Genomic DNA, 20,722 nt, shown 5'->3' with positions numbered 1-20,722 from the left:
GTAGGAGTCCAAAAACTAGATTTCAATCAAACAAATCAGATTTAAGTTCCATGTACCAATTTTTGTTGCAGAGTAAATTTAAGAATTCTGTTTTTAAATGTGTTTGAATGCAATTGTATACAAAATTGCTGTGTTGACCATCTGAAAATGGAGAACATTTCTTTTGAAATGAAAATTTAGTAATCTGAAAATGAAGAATATTGTAGAAGGAACCGTTTACACTTCATATTACATCTATCGTATGGACAAAGAAACACTGCTGGATTAATATTTCCTTTTTCAGAACATTTGTGTAATGCAAAATACAAACAGTGATTAAAACATATACTCACCTGAGACTCTGCTATTGTAAGAACCATGGGTAAAATCATTGGTTGCATAACCATATTCCGAAGCTCTGCACAAAGAGGAGGAAGCACCTGCAGGGAATGGTATCATAAAAGCCCTACACATTTCATTAATTGCATAAACTATTCATATGCTGTTTGTTATATCCAAGTATTTAATAAGTCACTGCATACAAGTACACCGAAGAATGCATAAACTGCAGCATAATTGAGTAATTGACTACCAAAAAGACAAATCACAAGAAAAAGGCCTACTATATCACCTAGAACTTTAAATCCTAGAAAAGTTCAAGGGATAAAGTGTGGAACCCCATTATCCGGTGGAAGGGAATTAGCTGAAAGCAGAGCGAGGAAAGGTGGCCGAGGGAGTGTGAAAGTACTCAAATAGAAGATAAAGAATTGATGGGGGAAGCATTGGTTGATTACTCCAGAAACTTCTAATCTTAGTATACGGTGTGGAGACGCAGCCTAAATGGGTTACTCTTCAATTTTCTGTCAGTAGAGAAGAAGACTTGGTTTGAAAACAGGGAATTTTGAAAAGGGCAGCCGGTCGAAGGTTGGGGAAATATTATACTATTATTTTAATTATATTGAATATTCAAATATATAAGTTTTCAAGTTTCGACACTCAAATTCTTTACAAGTTTTCACCCAGCCTTCCAGTTCACTAGACTTCGCCTACTTTCATCTCTGCAAGCGGCACTCACTCATCAGTTCTAATATATCTAAATCACAAGGAACATGTCAGAAGTCTAGTTATTGGTGCAAAGCTGTGTGAAAATTTTCAAGAAAAAAAAATACAAGCTTCCTTACGAAGCTAGTTGAGTTCAGGAAACAACTCAACTACCTTAACACAGAAACCAAGGTAGTCTGTTTATTACTATGCAAACTCTTTCCAAGGAACGAGTCCTAACCGAACAAACAAATACTTCAAAGGGAACAGGAATCACTAGAAGCAAAATATAGCAGAGTTACAGATACCTAAGATGATAAAGTATCAGAAAAGACATAGCTCAAACCTTATAACGTAATACACGAGAATCAAAATTTTTCCACATATCCGACAATGCTTTTAGAAACTCGGATTTCTGCATATTATCCCTTTCCTGCAGCAGATAAAAAAAATTCCCTGAGAAAGTTTACTTCAACCTATTTACTAGTCAACTTGCCATTCGCATTCAACGTGCTGTGACATCCCTAGTCGAAATATATGACCAAAACCAAGACAAAAAAAAGGTATCCATACAAGCATATGGTCCAGAAAACGAAGAGCACGCAACCTAGTATCATCCCGAAAAAATGGAGAACCTGCAAATGAAGAAAATAATTTAGAACAAAGTTCTCACATATAAATCAACAAGAGAAACAACAACGGAAGTATGATAGAAGGTACTCTCAACTGCTCATAAGCTAATCCTAATCCTACGAGTCTAAGACATTGATGATGAATAATTAAGAAGAAAATCATCGATTCTAAATTTCTCCACTAAAAAACCATGTTACTAAGGCCCTGTTCGTTTCAGATTCTGACAACCGATGGAGAGGGCCCCAGCCGATTATTGGCCCAAAAATATCAAAAAACAAAAAATGTTATAGAGTTAGAGAAGCAAGTCGAGAGGGCAGCACATTGGACGACTCTTGAGTGTTGCAGTAGTCGCGGTCGGTACTGCATAAACAAGTAGCATCCCATTTGGAAAACAATTTAATCATTGTTCTGCAATCTTTCATGTTTGGTATCAAGCTTTGTACAAAAATACAAAAGCTATCAAAGAAAATAATCATCCACGCTAACGGAAGTGGCATTTGAACACTTATCAAGATTATTGACTGGCACAGGTTATCTAATTTTGATAAACAGTTTGATTCAGTCACACCAAAGAATTTATTGAAAAAAAAAAAGACATAAGAAACTTTATGGCATCCCGGGTATACAAAAAGAGGATCCAATCAAAATGAACAAATGATGTAGACCTAGACCTAATAACACAACTAGGGATCTCCTATATACACCAAAGGAAATGGTTAAATGGACAAAGTTGCTTTGGAGGATTTGGACTTGGACCAGCTAAATTCTAGATCATTAATCACTTAAGAGGAATGATAAAAAGACGGACAGTTCATACTTCACTACTAGCAATCAAGGTTTTAAATTTCGTCCGAAATCCGAAATTTCGGATTTAACCGAAACGTTCCGAAACCGAAATTGGCGATATGTACCAAATTTTGGTCGAAATTTCGGAAATTTCGTCAATTTTGGCGAAATTTGGAAAAAATATTAATTTTTTATTCCTTTCCCAAATTTCAGCCGAAATTTCGGTAATTTCGGCATAAATTTCGGCCCAAAAAATCGAAATTCCGTGTCTCTTTACCGAATTTCGGGATTTTGGCTGAAATTTTGGTTTCAGCTAGGTCCGAAATTGCCCCCAAAACCGAAATTTAAAACCTTGCTAGGAATATCCGGAAAACGTTGCATGAGAACTGCATTTTCTTACCTGTGAAATCCAAAGCACTTGGCCGGGAAGATTCATCCATAGATAGCATTCGATGTAAGTCAGAAACTAAATCGGACGGGATGCATGAAAAGGACTCATGTGAAAAGTAAGTCAAGTTATTCATATACTGCATTAACCAATAAAAAATAAATCAATACAAGAATCTTGTCAAGAGTAAAAGAAAAACATAGAATCCCCTAATTGCATCATTAGAACCACAGTGACAAGAACCTGAAATCAGAAATTGATCCATGTTTTTCTTTGTTGTTTCCACTATTGGCGACCAAATATATAAGAACAGCATCACATAATGGACCAAATAGAAACAGAAAATAATGATAATGATATACTTGAAATGTAAAACTAAACTAACAGTATATTCCAACAAAATCGTACGAAGCAACCTGTGTTTCTAAAGATTTTCCTGTGCTCGGGACTGTTGATTAGGAAATCACTGATAACAAGCCACGATCCCAAAAAAAGATCCAACAAAGAAGCCATACTTAGTTTAGATGGCCTAAAGAAATTAAATGGAGCAATATCATGAGTACAAAATCCACTACATAGAAATATATATAAAAGATTCAGTCATTCATTTGTATCGATTCTGACCTCAATGCTTCCAAAGATCTCAAAAGTAGAGGCAATAAGGGAACACATTGCTAACAATTAGTTGCTAAGGTAAGTACACTCAAAAGACACCTTAGCTGGAATAGGGTGCACCCCTGGGTTAGTTGTTTGCTCTTTTTTTCTGTTTCATTGTTATTTTATTGAGGCTATCTTGTCCTCTTTTACTGCTTTTCTATATCCTTTTATAATATATTCCTTTGTTATCTTTCAGAAATTTAGGGTATAGACTAAAAATACCAATGCCCTCCAGCTGTGGCAACAGGGCATGAACTGATAGTACTGCTAAATCTGGGAGAGTCAGCAAATGGAATTGGGAAAGAGAGAAAAATGAAGAAAGGAAGGTAGAGGAGCACCCACCAATTCTGATGGTGTTCCAGCATATTAAGTTCTTCTATTGATTCACAGAAGTGTGCTGATTTGCTCCAATTGATTCTCAAAGTGAAATAGTGTTGTTGGACAGTGTGTGCACTCCTCCAAATAGTATGTTGCATTTTGGGTCTTCCGGCTGCATTTAGTTCCTTTATTCCAGATTAATTGGTTTCTGTGATTATAATGGAGAGTAAAGTAGGGGACACATCTGGTGATCCATTAAACTGAATGGATCAAATAATCTCCAAGAGTCCAAACCAGTTCAAGTTTTCTTGACTGCAAAGAGAAATTGAGGTATCATACTTAACGATGAAGTACTGCCCCCCAAGCGCACCTGTTTATAATAATTGGATCCAAGAGAATGCCCAAAAATAGTATGGATCCATTTTTTAGCAGTAATGTAAAGTTTCTTGATACTGCTAAAGAAATTTGGGTATCACTATGTGAAATGTATGCATCTGATAAGAACATTTCACATATTTTCCAATTGTATCAAGAAATATTCTCCTTGCAACAAGGTGATATGAGTGTTAGGGAATATTATGTGGTTCCTATGGGAATGTAGGAGGAGCTTAATGTATATCATCCCCTTATGAAGGACATTTCAATTCACAGATAGCAACTTGAAGAGTTCAGAGTAGCTGCTTCCACTATAGAATACAATCTGAATACGAGCCAGTAAAATATCAAATTTAGGGCAGAAAAGTGATATCGTCCAACCTTTGCATGTCTTCAAAAAGTTTCACTATGTGGAAACTCATCGCAGGCTATCCATAGTGACAGATCAATCCTTGTTATAGGTGGAGGTTGTGGCCGTGGTAGAAGAGGTAGCGGTATTTGCGGTGGTCATAGTGGTTTTGATGGTCGTGATTCCCGGGTAGATCGTGGTAGAGACCCTGAGCCAAGAAAGTGTACCCATTGTGGACTCGAACCATACAATTGATACTTGTTGAGATATACATGGGAAAACAACATGGGCAAGTCAGGTTTCATACAATGAAGGTGTTGAGCTAGAAAATCTTACAAAAAAGGAGGAAGTAAAGACCGACCTCAGTAAAAAGAAGATTGGTCGCATACCTATGTCTAAGTTAAAAAAAGGATACCTAAATTCAAGGAAAGGTAAAAAAAGATTTAAAAAAGAGAAATGTAGTTGAAAAACTTACGACTAAATTTATGAAAATGATAGCCAATTTTATAAAATAAGGTGACTGAGGTGGTCAAAGTACAAAGCCAAATACATAGAGAAGAAAAACAAGATACATCGAGAAAGCGAAATACAAAGAAAAAGAGGGAACTAAGGAGGAAGAGAATCGAAAAGAGCTAGAGCATCCTTAGAGACTCCCTCTCTTGCCAAACGTAGCAAAGCAACGAATATGACAAAAAGACCAAGAATATTGAACCATCCAATCAAACATCTCATCAAATAGGTGATCGAAACGCCATGGTGGATTTTGAGATTTCTTGAGCCATCTAATGACATTCAGAGAATCTCCTTCTACTAATACATTATCCATATTGATCTCTAGCCAATAACTTCGATCCTTGATGCAACGCTCTCACTTCAGCCTCCGTTGCATTAGAGATCCCAATGGGGCCAGCAAAAGCCCACAACACCTCACCTTCACATTTCCTTAGGACCCTGCCAATGCCTGCCAGACAAAGATTACCAAAGCTAGAGCCGTCAAAATTGAATTTCACAAAGCCAGATGCCGGGGGTTGCCCATGCTTGGGTCGGTTATTGCTTCAAAGCCGCTGATCCTCATATCACTCTCCACCCTTCCCAAAGGTCATAAGCAGAAACAAATCAAGAAGAAGGAAGGATCTTTGCCTAAGAAATCGTAAGTGATAAGTCTCTAATGAGGGAGAATTCCTAAATTTAAGAGAGGGAATTCCTAAATTTAAGGAAAAGTAAACAAGAGTTTAAACGAAACTTTTGCGAGGAAAGAAATGAGTCACCTCCATTTCAGAGAAGGGTTGGGGGGGGGAGATAGAGAGAGTTGCGAGAACATGATTTTCTCTCCTCTGGGAGATATAAGATGGCTCAAAGGAGATTCTCTTCCCGGAGAACCCATTACAAAAGAAAATGCAAAATATGACTCAAGGGAGTTCCACTTCTAGGAGGACCAACAAAGCTATCGCTATTTTCTATGACTCATAACGCTCCTCATCCGGGAGGACCTTCTATAAAAGAAAAGTAAAAAAATACGACTAAAGGGAGTTCCTCTTCTGGGAGGACTCCCTTACAAAAGCAGAGTTAAAACAAAGTTATCGTTATTATCTATAACTCAAAAAAGTCCATCTTCCGGGAGGACCCTTAACAAAAAAAAAGAGTAAAAAATAAGACTCGAGGGAGTTCCTCTTTCGGGCGGACTTTTCAAAAACAGAGTCGAAATAAAGCTATCATTATTTTCTACAACTCAAAGGAGTTCCTCTTCCGAGAGGACTCTCTAACAAAAGAAGCATCAAAATAGTTAACATCTCTACGACTCAAAGGAATTCCTCTTTCAGGGGGACCTGAGTGAGTCGGATTCTAAAAAGTTCTCCATGACGTGTCTCTTCCAAGAGGATTCATAAAATGGAATACTCGAAATTTGTGTTTAGACAGGGAACCTTTTAATGAATAATCAAAGGTGGCTTCTTTGTTTTGAGAAATGTAATTAACGTTCATTAGAGCCGGAAGTGTGCTTTCCCACCAATTTAATAAAACTTCTTCTCACAAGAGTGAAATTCAATCTCAATGTATTTTATGTATGTGATTCTCATTTCATGCATGTAAGATTTGTTGTGAAGAAAGGATTTTGGAACGAAGTTACATAAAGTGGGACCACTCTGAAGTCAGTGTTTTAGTTCATAAGCTTCAATTGAAACAAACAACTAACGCATGGTAAACTGTGAAGCTTAAGAGCCTAGGCAAACAGATCCCATTCTGGCAGCCTGAAAGTGAAGGCCATCTCATAATTCGACCATTAATCATCAAAGAGTAAGATATCAGAACTTGCAAGTTTATTGCCAGTGAAATAAACCAATACTTGTGTTATGATGAAAAAACAAGCAATAAACCACTAACCAATCTCAATCACAACTCAATAGTAATGAATAATGATGATGACAATGACAAGAGTCGTGATAAACGGGATGGGAAGGGTTTGGAATTGGAATTGATTCAAATCCGACCCAGTACAACCTTTAAAATTGAAAAATAATTTGACAAAATAAGAAATTCTTGCTTTTGGGTTATCGATAAAATCTTGCTTTTGGGTTGTCGATAAAACTTGAACAAGCCTATTAAGTTTCTTGTTGAGGTTTTTCCTCCAGTTATGAAACCAACTTGCACCTAAAACATGACCCAAGCCATCAATGTTCTGTAGTATTCAGAGTTTTTAAAACCTAATGACAATGTCCATATTCCTTATCTGTCTCAGACTCTCAGTACAGGCAAGAAGTTCATAAATGCAAGTTTGCATCATATCAATGCACAGGCAATGCCATGCACATTCATGGCATCTCTGTCTGTATTTGTAGTTAGAATTGTTTAAGTTGATACTTAAACAAAATTGTTTAAGTTGATGCCATTCGAAAAAAAATGTTGAAGTTGAGAGTTTTGTCAGGTCCAAAGCGAGAATTACACTTTGTTGGCATTGCTTTCTCACAAGGAGATGTGTTAGAAACAGCAGGACCATCATGGATTTTTTTTTAATGGCATAGGACCATCATGGATATTATTGTCATGTTGCGAGAGATTTTGTAATTTAACATAGTATTTACTTTGAAATAGGTAGTTTTGTCCGCAACACTTGCACATCAAAAGTGATGTGTTATAGGTATGGAAGAAATATAATTTAGACAGCACTTAATCACTAGAGTGGTGACTCTTAATCATGGTTTGAAATTTCAACCGAAATTTCGGATTTCGGTCAACACCAACACCGAAATGACCGAAATCCGAAATTTCCAAAACGTACGAAATTTCAGAAATTTCAGAAATTTCGGCAATTTCATCAAAAAAAATTTTAAAAATAAAAATATATTAATTTTTTATTCCCGTACCAAGTTTCAGCCGAAATTCGGTAATTTCGGCCGAAATTTCGGTCCCAAAAAACGACATTTCGTGCCTCTATACTCAATTTCGACCGAAATTTCGGGATTAAATTTCGGTTTCGGCTAGGTCCGAAATTTATGCCGAAACCGAGATTTCAAACCATGCTCTTAATAAAGAGATAGAGTGATGTGTGTTTCAAAGCTGATCTCCTGTTGTCTTGAAGATGGCAGCTACACACCTTACTTGCATTCCGAAATCCTAAAAGGCACCATAAATAACATCAAATTTTGCTAAACAAATGCAGTTCCAAGTCGTAAATACCATCTTAACATTGTTGTGACAGTCCAAGAGAGGCTTGCGGGCAATCAGGTGGTAGGCAAGACATGCAAAACTGAAAATATCAGAAGAACATCCAGCCGTGAATGCTTTACTCCGAACCAATTCCGGGGCTGTGTAATTCAGAGATGGTTGAAGGGGTAGCACAGAATCCTCAACATCATACTCCTGCCCAATTCAAACTAAATCAGTAAACATGTTCAATTTGACTCATTGGTCACATATCAGTTACATTAAGATATAGTACAAAGATGAATGAATAAGCTTAATTGAATAATGGAGTTTCATGAGACAAAGGCCAAGTAGATGGGACACAATTTTCTGGGTGTAGAAATCATAGCCATCTGCGTAATGCCTACCTTATTTTCTCAGTTATTATAAGTTTAGTACTCATAGTTTCAGAATTTCAGCAGAAAGAGGAGATAGCGGTCATGAGATGAGACATGGGATGGACTGCGAAAAAATGTTTAATGTAGGAAATATAAGTCCATTAAAATCCACTTCAAGTATCATTTACGCTTTAGCCGATAGTGTGGCTGAAATTGTAGATTATAACAGTCAAATAATGACATGAGTCCAGCGTTGGATATGTTGGAAGCTAGAAAACTAGAAAAGAAAAGCAAAGAACAATGTAGCACAACTTCATAGCTGTAGAAGAAAATGGATATTCAAATTCATATAAAGTGCTCAAATGAGGAGAGAAAAAATTCAAACATATGAACTTCTCAGATGTGGAAGAGCTTACCTCTAGCGAAGCAGAAGATGGTGTATGTTTAGGGATAAGGGCAAATAATGGCATGAGTCAAATGTTGGGTATGCTGGAAGGTGAAAAGGAGCAGCAAGAAACAACGTAGCACAACTTCGTGAAATGGAGAACCAAATTCACATATCAAGTGTTCAAACGGGAAAGAAAACAAAATATATATATATATATATATATATATATATATATATATATATATATATCAAAACGGAAACAAAGCACTAAAATGTGGAAGAGGTTAGTTCTAGGATTCTAACAATGCAGAAGATAATGGGTTTTAGGGACTAGTGCAAGAAATTATACTAAAAGTGTATAAAACAATGAGTTACAGTTAGTGTACACTGCATAATTTGAAAATGAATCCTTAAAATGATATTATATTATCCAGAAATAAGTTTTTTTTTTTTTTTAAGTGGCTATAATGTGACACCTATTTAAAAATATAGTTATTTGTCTTTGACTCTTTATTAAAACTAATTTCTTTTTTAATAAAACTTCCCAAAAGGACAACGTCTGCATACCCAAGTCTCAAAACAATGTATACATGGATCCTGCTCTGAGCAGAGTCAGCTTACAGCCTGACAGCGTTTGATACAGAGGGGAAACTTTTTATAGAAACAATAGAGAGAGAGAGAGTACAGCGAAAACAATAAAGCAGCCTGTCCACCCATTCCCTGATTAAAGGATTATTCCAGATTTATGGACCATGTTGACAAAAAAGGATTTGACTGTGAACGCAGAAACATAGAGAAGTAAATATAGTTCAGTATTTTTAGATCCAAATCAAGTGTGGAAACATACTGCATAGAAATAGAATTACCAAAGGAATGTACTTGAAGAAAGAGGCAAATTTTTTGTTTCTTGATCTTTCAGCAGATCAAAAATAGTAGCGGTCTTCAAGAAAACAGAACACTGAGGGACTGGTACCCACAATAATAAAGAAATTAATTGCATTGACCAACAACTTATATTTCCTTAATAATCTCCTCTTGATCAGAAACTAGAAATACTATTACATACTAAAAATTATAGCAATGCCCCTTTAAATACGCAGAGGAAAAAATAATGAGAGAAAAGAACACAGGGCTTGTGGATGCTGTATGTACACTTATTAACAGAATAAACTCACCGAATAATGAAAAGGCGGCATAGAGGACGAATCACCTGATGCCTGGTCCGCAGAAATTGCAAAACCAAATCCACCAAGCTTCCAAGCTCCACTGGAAGTGATGAAGACAGTCTGCAACAGCAAAATATTGCCAATAACATATGTATGATAACAGAAACCACATCTAGAAGAATCCACAGTTGTAATCGTTGATCCGGCAACAGATATAATTACTAAATGAAGACTTTTCCATGAATGAAAGAAACTAACATCCAAAAAATTGGGAACAAATGCAAAACAGTGCCTTTTCCATTTTCTATTGAAAAAATCCACTCGTGCATTCACGGTGAGCGGAGAAGCAAATAAGTTCCACACATAATTAGATAGTTATATTTCAGGCAATCATTGTATTCTATGAACCATATCATTAAATCATATCTAAAACAGAAGTAAGCATTCACATATACAATAAGAAATTAGAAAGCATTGTATTCTATGAACCATATCATTTAATCATATCTAAAACAGAAGTAAACATTTAAATACACAATTAACAATGCATACATGTAAATATATAAGAGAAAAGTGTTCCTGCGCAGCTGTGCAGAGAGCTCCCTGCGCTTAAGTGGCTCCTAAAGCCTCCCATTGGTCACTTTTGTGGACCCGCAAAGGTGGACCCGCTATACGAACCAATGGGAGGCTTTTTAAGCCACTTAAGCGCAGGGAAGCTCCCTGCGCAGCTGCACAGGAACACTTTCCTCAATATATAAACACCAAATAAATATGAACATGACAACAAATTATGATGGATAATTAGCTATATAATTCATTTTTATTTTTATTTTTCCTTTATACTGCTCGTTGAAGCACTATAATTGGATGGGATGAAAATTAACATTTCATTATCCTGTTATCCTTTCATACTCATACCTTCTCAATGCTCTTGACTAGGGTCTGAAAAAAAGCAGTTTAGAACCAATCTTGGACAGGGAAGGCAAGGTCTCTTCCCTTGTGTGGTTGTTTGCTTAGTATGGCCATGTAAACAACCTCCAAATCTAATAAGATCAAATCATGGAGAAGTTGTTTGTGATTCTTCTAAAAAGAATGTTTGTAATTCATAACCAAAATCCTATACTATTCTAAAAGCAAAAACCAGTGAAATTTTGTCTGCGTCTTCCTTTAAAATGCCTATTGTATCCGCCAGGTGTTGCTTCCACTGGCCCTTAGATTCTCTATTTTTTCGTAAAGATCGTTTATTCCATAAAGACCGCCCCAGCTACCTATGGTGTTTTTGTCTTTTCATCTCATTCCTTACCCCTGAAGATCCGTCCAAAAATCACTGTATCCTCAAGCAACACCTGTTGCTCTCTTGTCGTCCATCAACACTTGCCATCGAAATGCAGCACCTGTCATCGAAACTATGTGTCCGTTGAAGTTTGTTCTTTTCCTCCACTGCAAACCTCCACTGCCCTTCTTGGGTTTGTTTTAGGGCTCATCTGCATTTATTGGACGATGCCCACTTCCGATTAAACCTTCCTCTATGGTAGGCTTTCCTGTTTTTCCTTTTTGTTTATCTTCCTTTGTTTTCGATTGATGGATCTCTTGGTTTGACATCTTCTATTGATGGCTTTGTTGGGAACTTAGGATTCCAGTTTGTTAGAGAGGTATTGCCTTTTTTGTTCTGTTTTATCTCCGTGGGAGATAGCATGTAGAGAATTCGCCTTCATGCATTGTTGTTTGTTCTGATGAATTTACATTTCTGTCATTCACATTGATGAAGATCGTGATTACATTTGGAGTGAGGGTTGCTAATGTGGAATTTGAGCCCAAATCAGTGGCATGGTGAGGGAGAAAGTACTCATCTATTTAAATTTCTTTTAAATCAATGTAGGTAAAGCATATTAGATTTGAATTAGGATCTGCACATTGGCTGTTTGACATAATGCCTCAAAAAGAATTTATTTCTTGGAATGTTATGATTAGTGTTTATGCAAAGTGGGGCTAGACGTACAGCGCTGGGGCTAGAGTGCTCGGAAACAGTTTGATGCAATTCCCGAGAGACGCGGTCTCTTGGAATGCGGTGATTGCGATGATTTCTTGGAATGTGATAGATTATTTTTGGTGTGGTTTAGACAAAGAAAATGGATTTTATTGTATGCAATTGATGAAAGTGTGGAACAGTGGTTTAGAGAGAGTAAATTGATTTTATTGTATGCAATTGATGAAAGTGTGGAATGCAGTGGTTTAGAGAGAGGAAATGGATTTTAAGCAAATGTTGTGATGATTTCTTGGAATGTGATGATTATTCATGGGGTGGTTTAGACAAAGAAAGTCGATTTTATTGTATGCAATTAATGATAGTGTCGAACTGTGGGGCAGAATTGACTTGGATTTTGACGAAATGGATGAGCAAATAGTTTTTGAAAAGTCTTTCATGTTGCTTTTTTTGGTAAGCTACTGGTATTCTGTTGTCAAACATGTTGTCAAGCATATTCCTGATTGAATAAGTTAGTAGATTCACATGTTGCAATCTACTAATGCAGATTTTAAGTTAGTTAAGCAGCAAGCAATGGTTTTTTTTTTTTTTGATATTGTGCATCAAGCAATGGTTAATGCCTTATGTTTCTCACTTAAGAGGTACTAATGAAGCAGCTGAAGATTGTTAAAATATTTTACCTACATGGTGTTCCTCTTGCAGGTTTTCTGACTGTGTATCAACATGGTAGGCCATATCCTAGGCTTAGGAGATAGGCGATAGGCATTCATATAATATTCAAATGGATTTCGACTTCCCTTGCTGTTGTCTAAATGAATATTACATTTGCTTGCCGTGCTATTTGAGTGATTTTGCATAGTTTAGTTTAATGTTAGGTTTCATTGATGTGCAAGAATATATTCAAGGGAATCCATTATGCCTACAATACATCAGAGTCCAACTGATGACATAGGAGAAAATTGAGTCAGCATTTGACATTTTCTGTTGGATGGTGTGATCAGGGCACATTGTTCATTTGTTGTCTATGGGTGCTCATGCCATTCATGGCTGAGGGTTCTTGCTTGCCATCTTATGAAGATAGAATATACCTCCATTGACATGGGCATATCCATCGTGATGTCAAGGTAAGGTGTATGGTCTTTGCTTTTCTCAGGCACTCTCCCAAACTCTTTCTTACTCCATCTCCATTGTTTCCTCTTTCTCTCACTCACAATGTGGCTGATTTCGCAGAATACTTCGACATAGTCGTAATCAAATCATGACCCCAAAACAGTGAAACCTTATGAGGCTGTCTTCTGCCTTTCTTTGAATTTCTGTTGGGTCTATTGTTTTTAGCGGTAGGCTTGTGGCGTAGTCAACTCAGTAGTATGGTCATAACTTTTTGGAGAATGAGTTCACAGTATAATACTTTCTGCTTATTATTTCCAGATTTTTCTAATTTTTATCTCCTATCTCTCTTTTTTTGGCACGAGTTCTTTCTTCCTCTCCTTCTTAGGGCGTTTAACCTTTTGTTCTTTCACCTCTTTTGTAATATTTTTGTCGTCAGTTCACAGTTTAATACTTTCTGCTTATTATTTCCAGATTTTTCTAATTTTTATCTGCTATCTCTCTTTTTTTGGCATGAGTTCTTTCTTCCTCTCCTTCTTAGGGCTTTTAACCTTTTGTTCTTTCACCTCTTTTGTAATATTTTTGTCGTCATACTTCACGGGACATCTTGTCTCCTCATATGCTATAATAATTATTTGTTTTTATTTCTCACATTATATTTCTTTGGTATTCACCTTCAAGATGTTCGACTGTGAGGATTTTATATTTTTTTTAATGGCAATGATTAATTAAGAAATGGGGCAAAGCCTGCCGAGGTGCTCAAATACATGAGGATTTTGTAGTAGTTGTAAAAACATTAGGTAACGCGATCCAAGTGGGGTTCCTGGAAACCAACAACAAAGACTGGTTAATCCACCAAAGAGATCACAACCTCCATCAAATTACCAGTCTTTGTCTGCTCAAGTCAGTTGTAATATTTATTTTCAAATTTATTTTCTTTGTTTCTAATGTCTTCAACAGCAGCTTCTTAAAAATTATCTGTCCTGTATATCTTCTTTTCTCATGGTATATCTTCTCTTCTCATTTACTGAGGTTTTGAGGTGATCTTTTGTTGCAGGAGAAACAAGAGATTTCCATGGAGATTGGCAATTGCATTTAAAAAAGGACATGATGGCCCTTTTGTAAAACTTATGTTTGCCTGTCTTACTTCATGGGACATCTTGTCCCCTCATAAGGGCAGCCCAATGCACGAGGCTCCCGCCATTGCGGGGTCTGGGTAGGGCTATAAATTTTTTTTACTCTGCTAAATTATGTTTTTTTTATTTCTCACATTATGTTTCTTTGGTATTCACCTTCTAGATCTTCGGCTGTGAGGGTTTTGTATTTTTGTTTTTTGAATGACAGTGATTAATTGAGAAATGGGGCAAAGCCCGGGGACCGAGGTGCTCAAATACATGAGGATTTTATTGTTCTTGTAGAAATGAGGTAACATGATTCTATGGTAGAGTTGGATATGCTGAATATTTTTTCTATTGCTTTCTATCCTTATTGTTGTTATAATTATTATTTTTCAGTTAGGACTGTCAATCTTCTTTCAATTATACATTCCATTTTTATGCAAAAACTTGTTCGTGTAACTAATCTTCGTTAATTTATTTAAGCTAAATCTTATTCGTGTAACTAATACTCGTAATTTATTTAAGCTACTGATACCACACGACTATGTTTTGATAATTGGCAGATCACATTTTACACTCTTTTAACCTTCTTTCAAAAGCTATAACAATATCAAAAAAGTTATCACCAGCCAATTAGATGAGCGTAAACAAAGACATTCATCCCATTATCAAAACATGGTCATGCGCTTTTTCATTTTTTAGCCAACATGTGTATTTTTCTTATATGGATTCATGTACAGTCTATCACATGGTTTCTTCCCGAACAATTTTTCACTGAGATTTTATTTTGTTCTCTAAAAATTGAGATATAATCACAGATTTATAAAGTCCGGAAGTAACAAGTTATATTATTTTTAATTTTATGAACTTTCTAATATTCATTTCTTTGGCGTAATTCAGTTCCTTTGGAATTTATATATTTTTTATTTTAGATTTAAAGCAAAACATGTGCCTTGATTGGATACAAAGTCTCACAAGAGTTTCCTTCTTTTTAGTTTTAGGATTAGTTTTTTATTTTTGCTCCAATTATGGGACTGATTTTGGTAACTATGGAGATGTAAACACCCGGAAGTGGTTTTGGAGTTTCAATTTCCATATCTTGGATTTGGAAAGCCCTAGAAGTTTGTCTACGTCTTTTGCCTTAATTCCCCTACCCTTGCCCTCAAAAAATTTTGATTTGTCTAGGGTACTTTCGCCATTTCACTGCTGTAATGACCCTGCTATTTGTCTATCGCAGATGTTGGGAAAACACTGCGGACCAATTTCTATTTCCACTCGAGCCGTCAAGAAACTCTCAAATGCCTCATGTATCTAGCTTGCCACGCAACAACCTATATCATACGTGTCTACTTCTTCTCACTTACGAGTCCGTTTATCTTCTGTCTCCTCTTCAGTTATGCATGTTCTTTCAAGAGCCGTGCAGCAGAACTGCTATTTCCCCCATTAATTTCTATTCGGTCTCCAAGAAGCCGAGCCCCTAATGCCGATCTCTACGACCCATCGATTCTGAGATTCAATGCTAGGAATCAGACGATCAAATAGGGTGGTGAGCATGTGAATCAACCATTTATGTGGAACTGCCATGTTTTTTTCTTTTCGCATATGTGGTCACCTATCTTTAGACTACATTCTATCTAATGACATCTAGGGTTGTCTTCACAATATATATAATGCCCATAGCACATCTCTCATAGTACTTGTCTGGTCAAATTTCTATAGTACAAAGTAACTGATAGTTTTGCCCAAGCTCTTCCAACAGTTCACTATCGTGGAAGCTATTTCTGTTTCCAAATACTGTGAGTCAAATTAAGAGGATACATTATTTGGTCGTAATTGAGTAAGACTTACTCTTGCAGGCTTGCGGCTGTCAGTTACTTTTAATCATTTGCAACGTTGCTACCGATGATATTAACATAAGAAATTAGATTCTGTAATTTACTATTGTTGTCGGCAATTATATTCTATAAGTTTGATTTAGGCCACATTTGGATACCCACAAGATTTAGATTTGGGTTTCTCACATTTGCAGTTGAGATTTGGAATTTGGACCTGGATCAGATCCTTAGATTTCAAATTCAGCTACAACAGTTAAAAAAATCAGATTTTCAAATCTGTTCTGGAAGATATTATTTGGAAATCCATATATGTGGCAATTACCTTCACCCTCGCTGCTCCTCGACTTTGCTGCTGCAGCAGCCAGACCTCCCTCCCTCTGGTACAGCATGAGCTTGAGGATGATTGACGTATTTGTATCCAAAGCTCAAATCCAAATCCAAATACAAAAAACATGACGTATCCAAACGTGGCCTTATGGAATTCCTTTTTGGGTTGTCGATCATACATTTATATTTCTTGGCATTCATTTTCTCATAGAATTGTATGTAGATCTAATGTTGAATATCTTGTTTGCTATTGAATTGGGTGTTTGATTCTAATCAAAATGGTAGATAAATAGGGAAAGTTTTTTAGTCCTTTGAATTGGGTATTTTCATTTGAGTGTTGGGAGTTTTTGATGTTGAAAATTTGGTTGTGATGTAACAAACATAGCAATTTCATGAAAATTGAATCAGTTCTTGGAATTTTGATCGGTCGAATTTCATGGGACACCAATGAAAATCATCTCAAGAGCATTTGAGACATGAGGAATTGGTGGAGGCTGTCATCATGAAGATCGAATCACAGGTCATGCCTTTAGCTTCGGTTTTGTCAACTTTGCAGACCCAGCTGTTGCAGAGAGAGATGTTATGGAGAAATAAACAAATTGATTGTCAAAAAATATTCTTCCTTCTGCCATTATGCGCCTGCAACAAGGGAGTGAGTATTTTGTATTGTTTGTAGTTTTTCCTGTTTCAAAGAATGCCAGATGACGTTCATAACTATAATAACTTAGAAATACCAAGTGGGCTCCATAGCGATAGCGATTGTTGTGTTAGCATAGTATGAATTAAAATTCGTATGCAGTATTATCTTGTTTGTTAAGACTCTCAGTCGCACGTGCATTTGCAGGTGCCTTTTTTACTAGTCAATCGAATGCAAATCAAACCTCATGAATTGCATGGGTTACCAAAACCCCAACTTAGCATGAATTTCATGGGTTCCAAAACCCCAACTCAGTACTGCATGGATACATTTATTTTATTTTATTTTGAATGATGGCGGTTTTATTGATGGAACATAGGGACCGAGATGGTCCATACAGCAAAGGGATGACAACAGATAGAAAGAAGAAAAGACAAAATACAAAATACAGAAAATGCAAAACAACAAACTGAAAGACTCAAGGGGGCAAGGAATCATAGATTTCAAGCGAATCCTTCAAGACCCCCTCCCTAAGCAATCTATCTGCAGCATTATTTGCATATCTCCTAACATGCCGGAAACCAATTGAAGAGGCAGCCGTCCAATCGATAATCTCATCAAAATAACAGTGGCATCTCCACGGATGACGGTGAGAACCTCTCAGCCACCGAATGACATTCAGAGAGTCTCCTTCCACCGAGATATTATTAAGGGCATTTTTATCCAAAAGCTTGATACCTTGATGAACTGCACACACCTCCGCCTCGCTTTCATCGGCTAAGCCTATAGGACCCCCAAAAACCCAAAGAACCTCCTCGCAAAAGCCCAAAGAACCTCCCCCACCTCATTTCTTAGCACTCCCCAAACACCAGCCGAACCGGTGTTAGTCGAATCGACAATCACGCTTCAAATATATGCAATTCTGCATGGTTCTGGATTTTGTTGTAGTTAAGGTTTTTCTTTAATGACTTGTAGCAATGTTTTTCAATTTAGAAGATCACATGCCTGAAGTGCATTTTTCTCTTTCTTCGATTTGGGATTTAGACATTTGCTCGTCTTTTGTTTCTTTTTTTACTTTTAGTTGGGTTCTTTGGAATTCTTCAAGCACATGCCTTTTACTAGTATTCACATGCGTCGCACATGCCTTTTACTAGTGTACATGTGTGTGTGTGTGTGTGTGTGTGTGTGTTTATATGCAAATTTGTTATGTGTATGCGTGCGCATGCGCGTGTAAGGGCAGCCACCCTTGATATTTGACCCAAGGGGTATGGAGAGAGAGAGAGAGAGAGAGAGAGAGAGAGAGAGAGAGATAATGATTCGATGTTGAGTACGAAAGGTGAGCACCCCCCCACCCACCCACCACCACGCCCGCCTTCTCGCTATTGGAACACCTTATCCATGCTCTATCAAGTCCAAATAACAGCAAGTAACCCCAATAGGCAGAAGGAATTTGTGGGGGGCCAAACAACACGAGCAATGAAAAAAAGGCATGCCCAATGAAGAATTATAAGTACGAGTCCTACAAGCATGACTGGATCAATTTAATAATGCAAACAAATATTCAAGGATAACTAGTATTATAACAACATGATATGAAAAAAATGTCAAATTGATAGTGCATATATATGAAAAAAATGTCATCGTGATTTAATAGACATGTCATAATTCTTAAAGCTAAATAATTCAAATAGATTCAAAATTAAATGGCAATTGAAAAGGTTTTTTTCCCTTCATAAGTCAGAAAAAACAGAGGCAAGTACACAACTAAATCCAGTTTAAAATAGATTTCCAATATAAGAGAAATCTAGAAGACAAATAATGTGAGTTGAGAATTGTGACCTCTGGTGATATAGCCAGGTGAACAAGGCGTGCATTGTTGTGGAGAAAATCCAAGGATTCTGCAACTTGGAGCAAACCATGTTTGACCTCCAACAACCCCATTTCCTTCAAAAAAGCTAAGAACTCTTTCAGCAAGTCGACAAAATTGGAAACATGGATCATACTTTCATTTTTAATATCCCACATTAGCTAGAAAAGAAACAATCTAGCAGATAAGGCAATAAAAAAATTCCACATGAATTCTTTCCAACACATCTTTACATTAGAATCTAAACAACCTGAAGACTAACTCATATACATAAAACTGCTAGAGCATAAAATAAAGACTTTAGAAATGGATATACTCTGGCAACACATTTTATGTCACTAAGAAACCAAAAGATCAACTCATAATAAAGAGATATTAGAAAGCACAAAAAACACATAACAGAACTTTCGGGATTTGTAGAACTTATGGTGCATTTTTTTCTCAAATGGTGAGAAATATTATTAAAATAAGAAACAAGGGGAGAACCCCGGCGACCGCGATAGTTAGTGCAGGAACAAAGAAAACAAAGGGAAAGAATACCTTAAAAAAATTATCATTAAAAAAAAAAGGGATAGAATACATGAAACTGTGATTCCTCAAGGCGAAGGGAATCAAACATCTCTAAACCTTCTCTAGGAATGTCGGCCCTAGCTAACCTATCCGCATCGCCATTAGTCAATCTTCTTACATGCTGGCAAGAGATTGATCTTGCAGAGTTGCAGTGCTTACTAGCCAAGTATGAGAAATATTGATTTATTTGCTTCGCGTGTGCGTGCATTTGAGTGTATATTGTGATTTATTCACTTCATGTGTGTGCATCTGTGTGTATATACATCTCTATAATTCGTGTCCATAGATACACACATACATGTGTATATGTGTGCCTATTCTTTTTGGCTCTGCGCAGTTTGAGATGATATTAAAGCCAAATGAGATCAAGAACATAAGAAGACCCTTCCCATTCCTCAAAAGAAAGATTATCAAGGATTCGATCAACAAATCATCTCTGCTAACTCTTCTTTTTTTTTTTTTTGGTCTTCTCTGCTATCAGAGACATTGAGGCCTTCACCCAGCCCATTTGAACCCCTAGTCACTTATTTGATTGAGACCCTAATCCCATCACTTATGCATTCGAAACCCCAATATCCTAAATCCCTTCATTCAAAACTCTAATCCCCTAGGCACATCCATTGAAAAACCTAATAACCTAGGTATATCCATTCGAAACCTTAATCCCACAACTTATCCACTTGAAACAGTAATCTCCTAAGCCCCTCAATTCAAAAAACCTTTTCACCAACCTATTCGAAACCATAATTTCATCCCTTTACCACATTTGAAACCCTAATTCTTTCACCAACACGCTCGACACACTAAATCACATCAGTTTCCTATTTGAAACCCCAATCAAGTGATTAAGCCATTACAAAAAAGATCCTATGTCGTTGACTCCTTAATGTGACTAGAACATCTCACTCCCACTGAGAGTTTCAGGTTCAAATCTCTGTAAAAGGAAGTGGGTAGTTGGAAATGCATGATGGAAATGAGGTGAAGTTGTCAACTGAAAAATAATGGCACCGAGGAACATGAATAAAGCGCGTTAATTACATGGATGCTAAACTCTATTGAACCCTACATCGCTCTAGATCTCAGACCTTATCAAACTTGAAAAGAAATGCAGGATATCTCCTATGATTTAGCCGACACTTTAAAGTTATTGCCGACACACTTGTCCTGCCGTGTCCAACACG

General features: G+C 36.7%; 1 protein-coding gene across 1 annotated transcript in view; it reads right to left on the bottom strand.

Moving 5' to 3' along the window:
- The window catches only part of LOC143860102 (SCY1-like protein 2 A), a 31,725-nt gene that overhangs the window by 8,454 nt on the left and 2,549 nt on the right, over positions 1–20,722 (bottom strand). The window contains exons 2-8 of the mRNA XM_077370622.1: positions 18,944–19,048; positions 10,106–10,216; positions 8,199–8,381; positions 2,840–2,966; positions 1,594–1,655; positions 1,367–1,453; positions 333–419 (exon numbers count right to left, since the gene is read on the bottom strand). Coding sequence (XP_077226737.1) covers positions 333–419; positions 1,367–1,453; positions 1,594–1,655; positions 2,840–2,966; positions 8,199–8,381; positions 10,106–10,216; positions 18,944–19,048 — 762 coding nt within the window. The remainder of the gene's footprint in view (positions 1–332; positions 420–1,366; positions 1,454–1,593; positions 1,656–2,839; positions 2,967–8,198; positions 8,382–10,105; positions 10,217–18,943; positions 19,049–20,722) is intronic.

The sequence above is a fragment of the Tasmannia lanceolata genome, unplaced genomic scaffold, assembly GCF_043159265.1.
Source record: "Tasmannia lanceolata isolate RefF3 unplaced genomic scaffold, GAP_Taslan_0.1 ptg000037l, whole genome shotgun sequence".
In the NCBI taxonomy this organism is placed as follows: Eukaryota; Viridiplantae; Streptophyta; class Magnoliopsida; order Canellales; family Winteraceae; genus Tasmannia; species Tasmannia lanceolata.
Note: the sequence above shows the minus strand (reverse complement) of the source record. Positions and strands in the feature narration are given on the sequence as shown.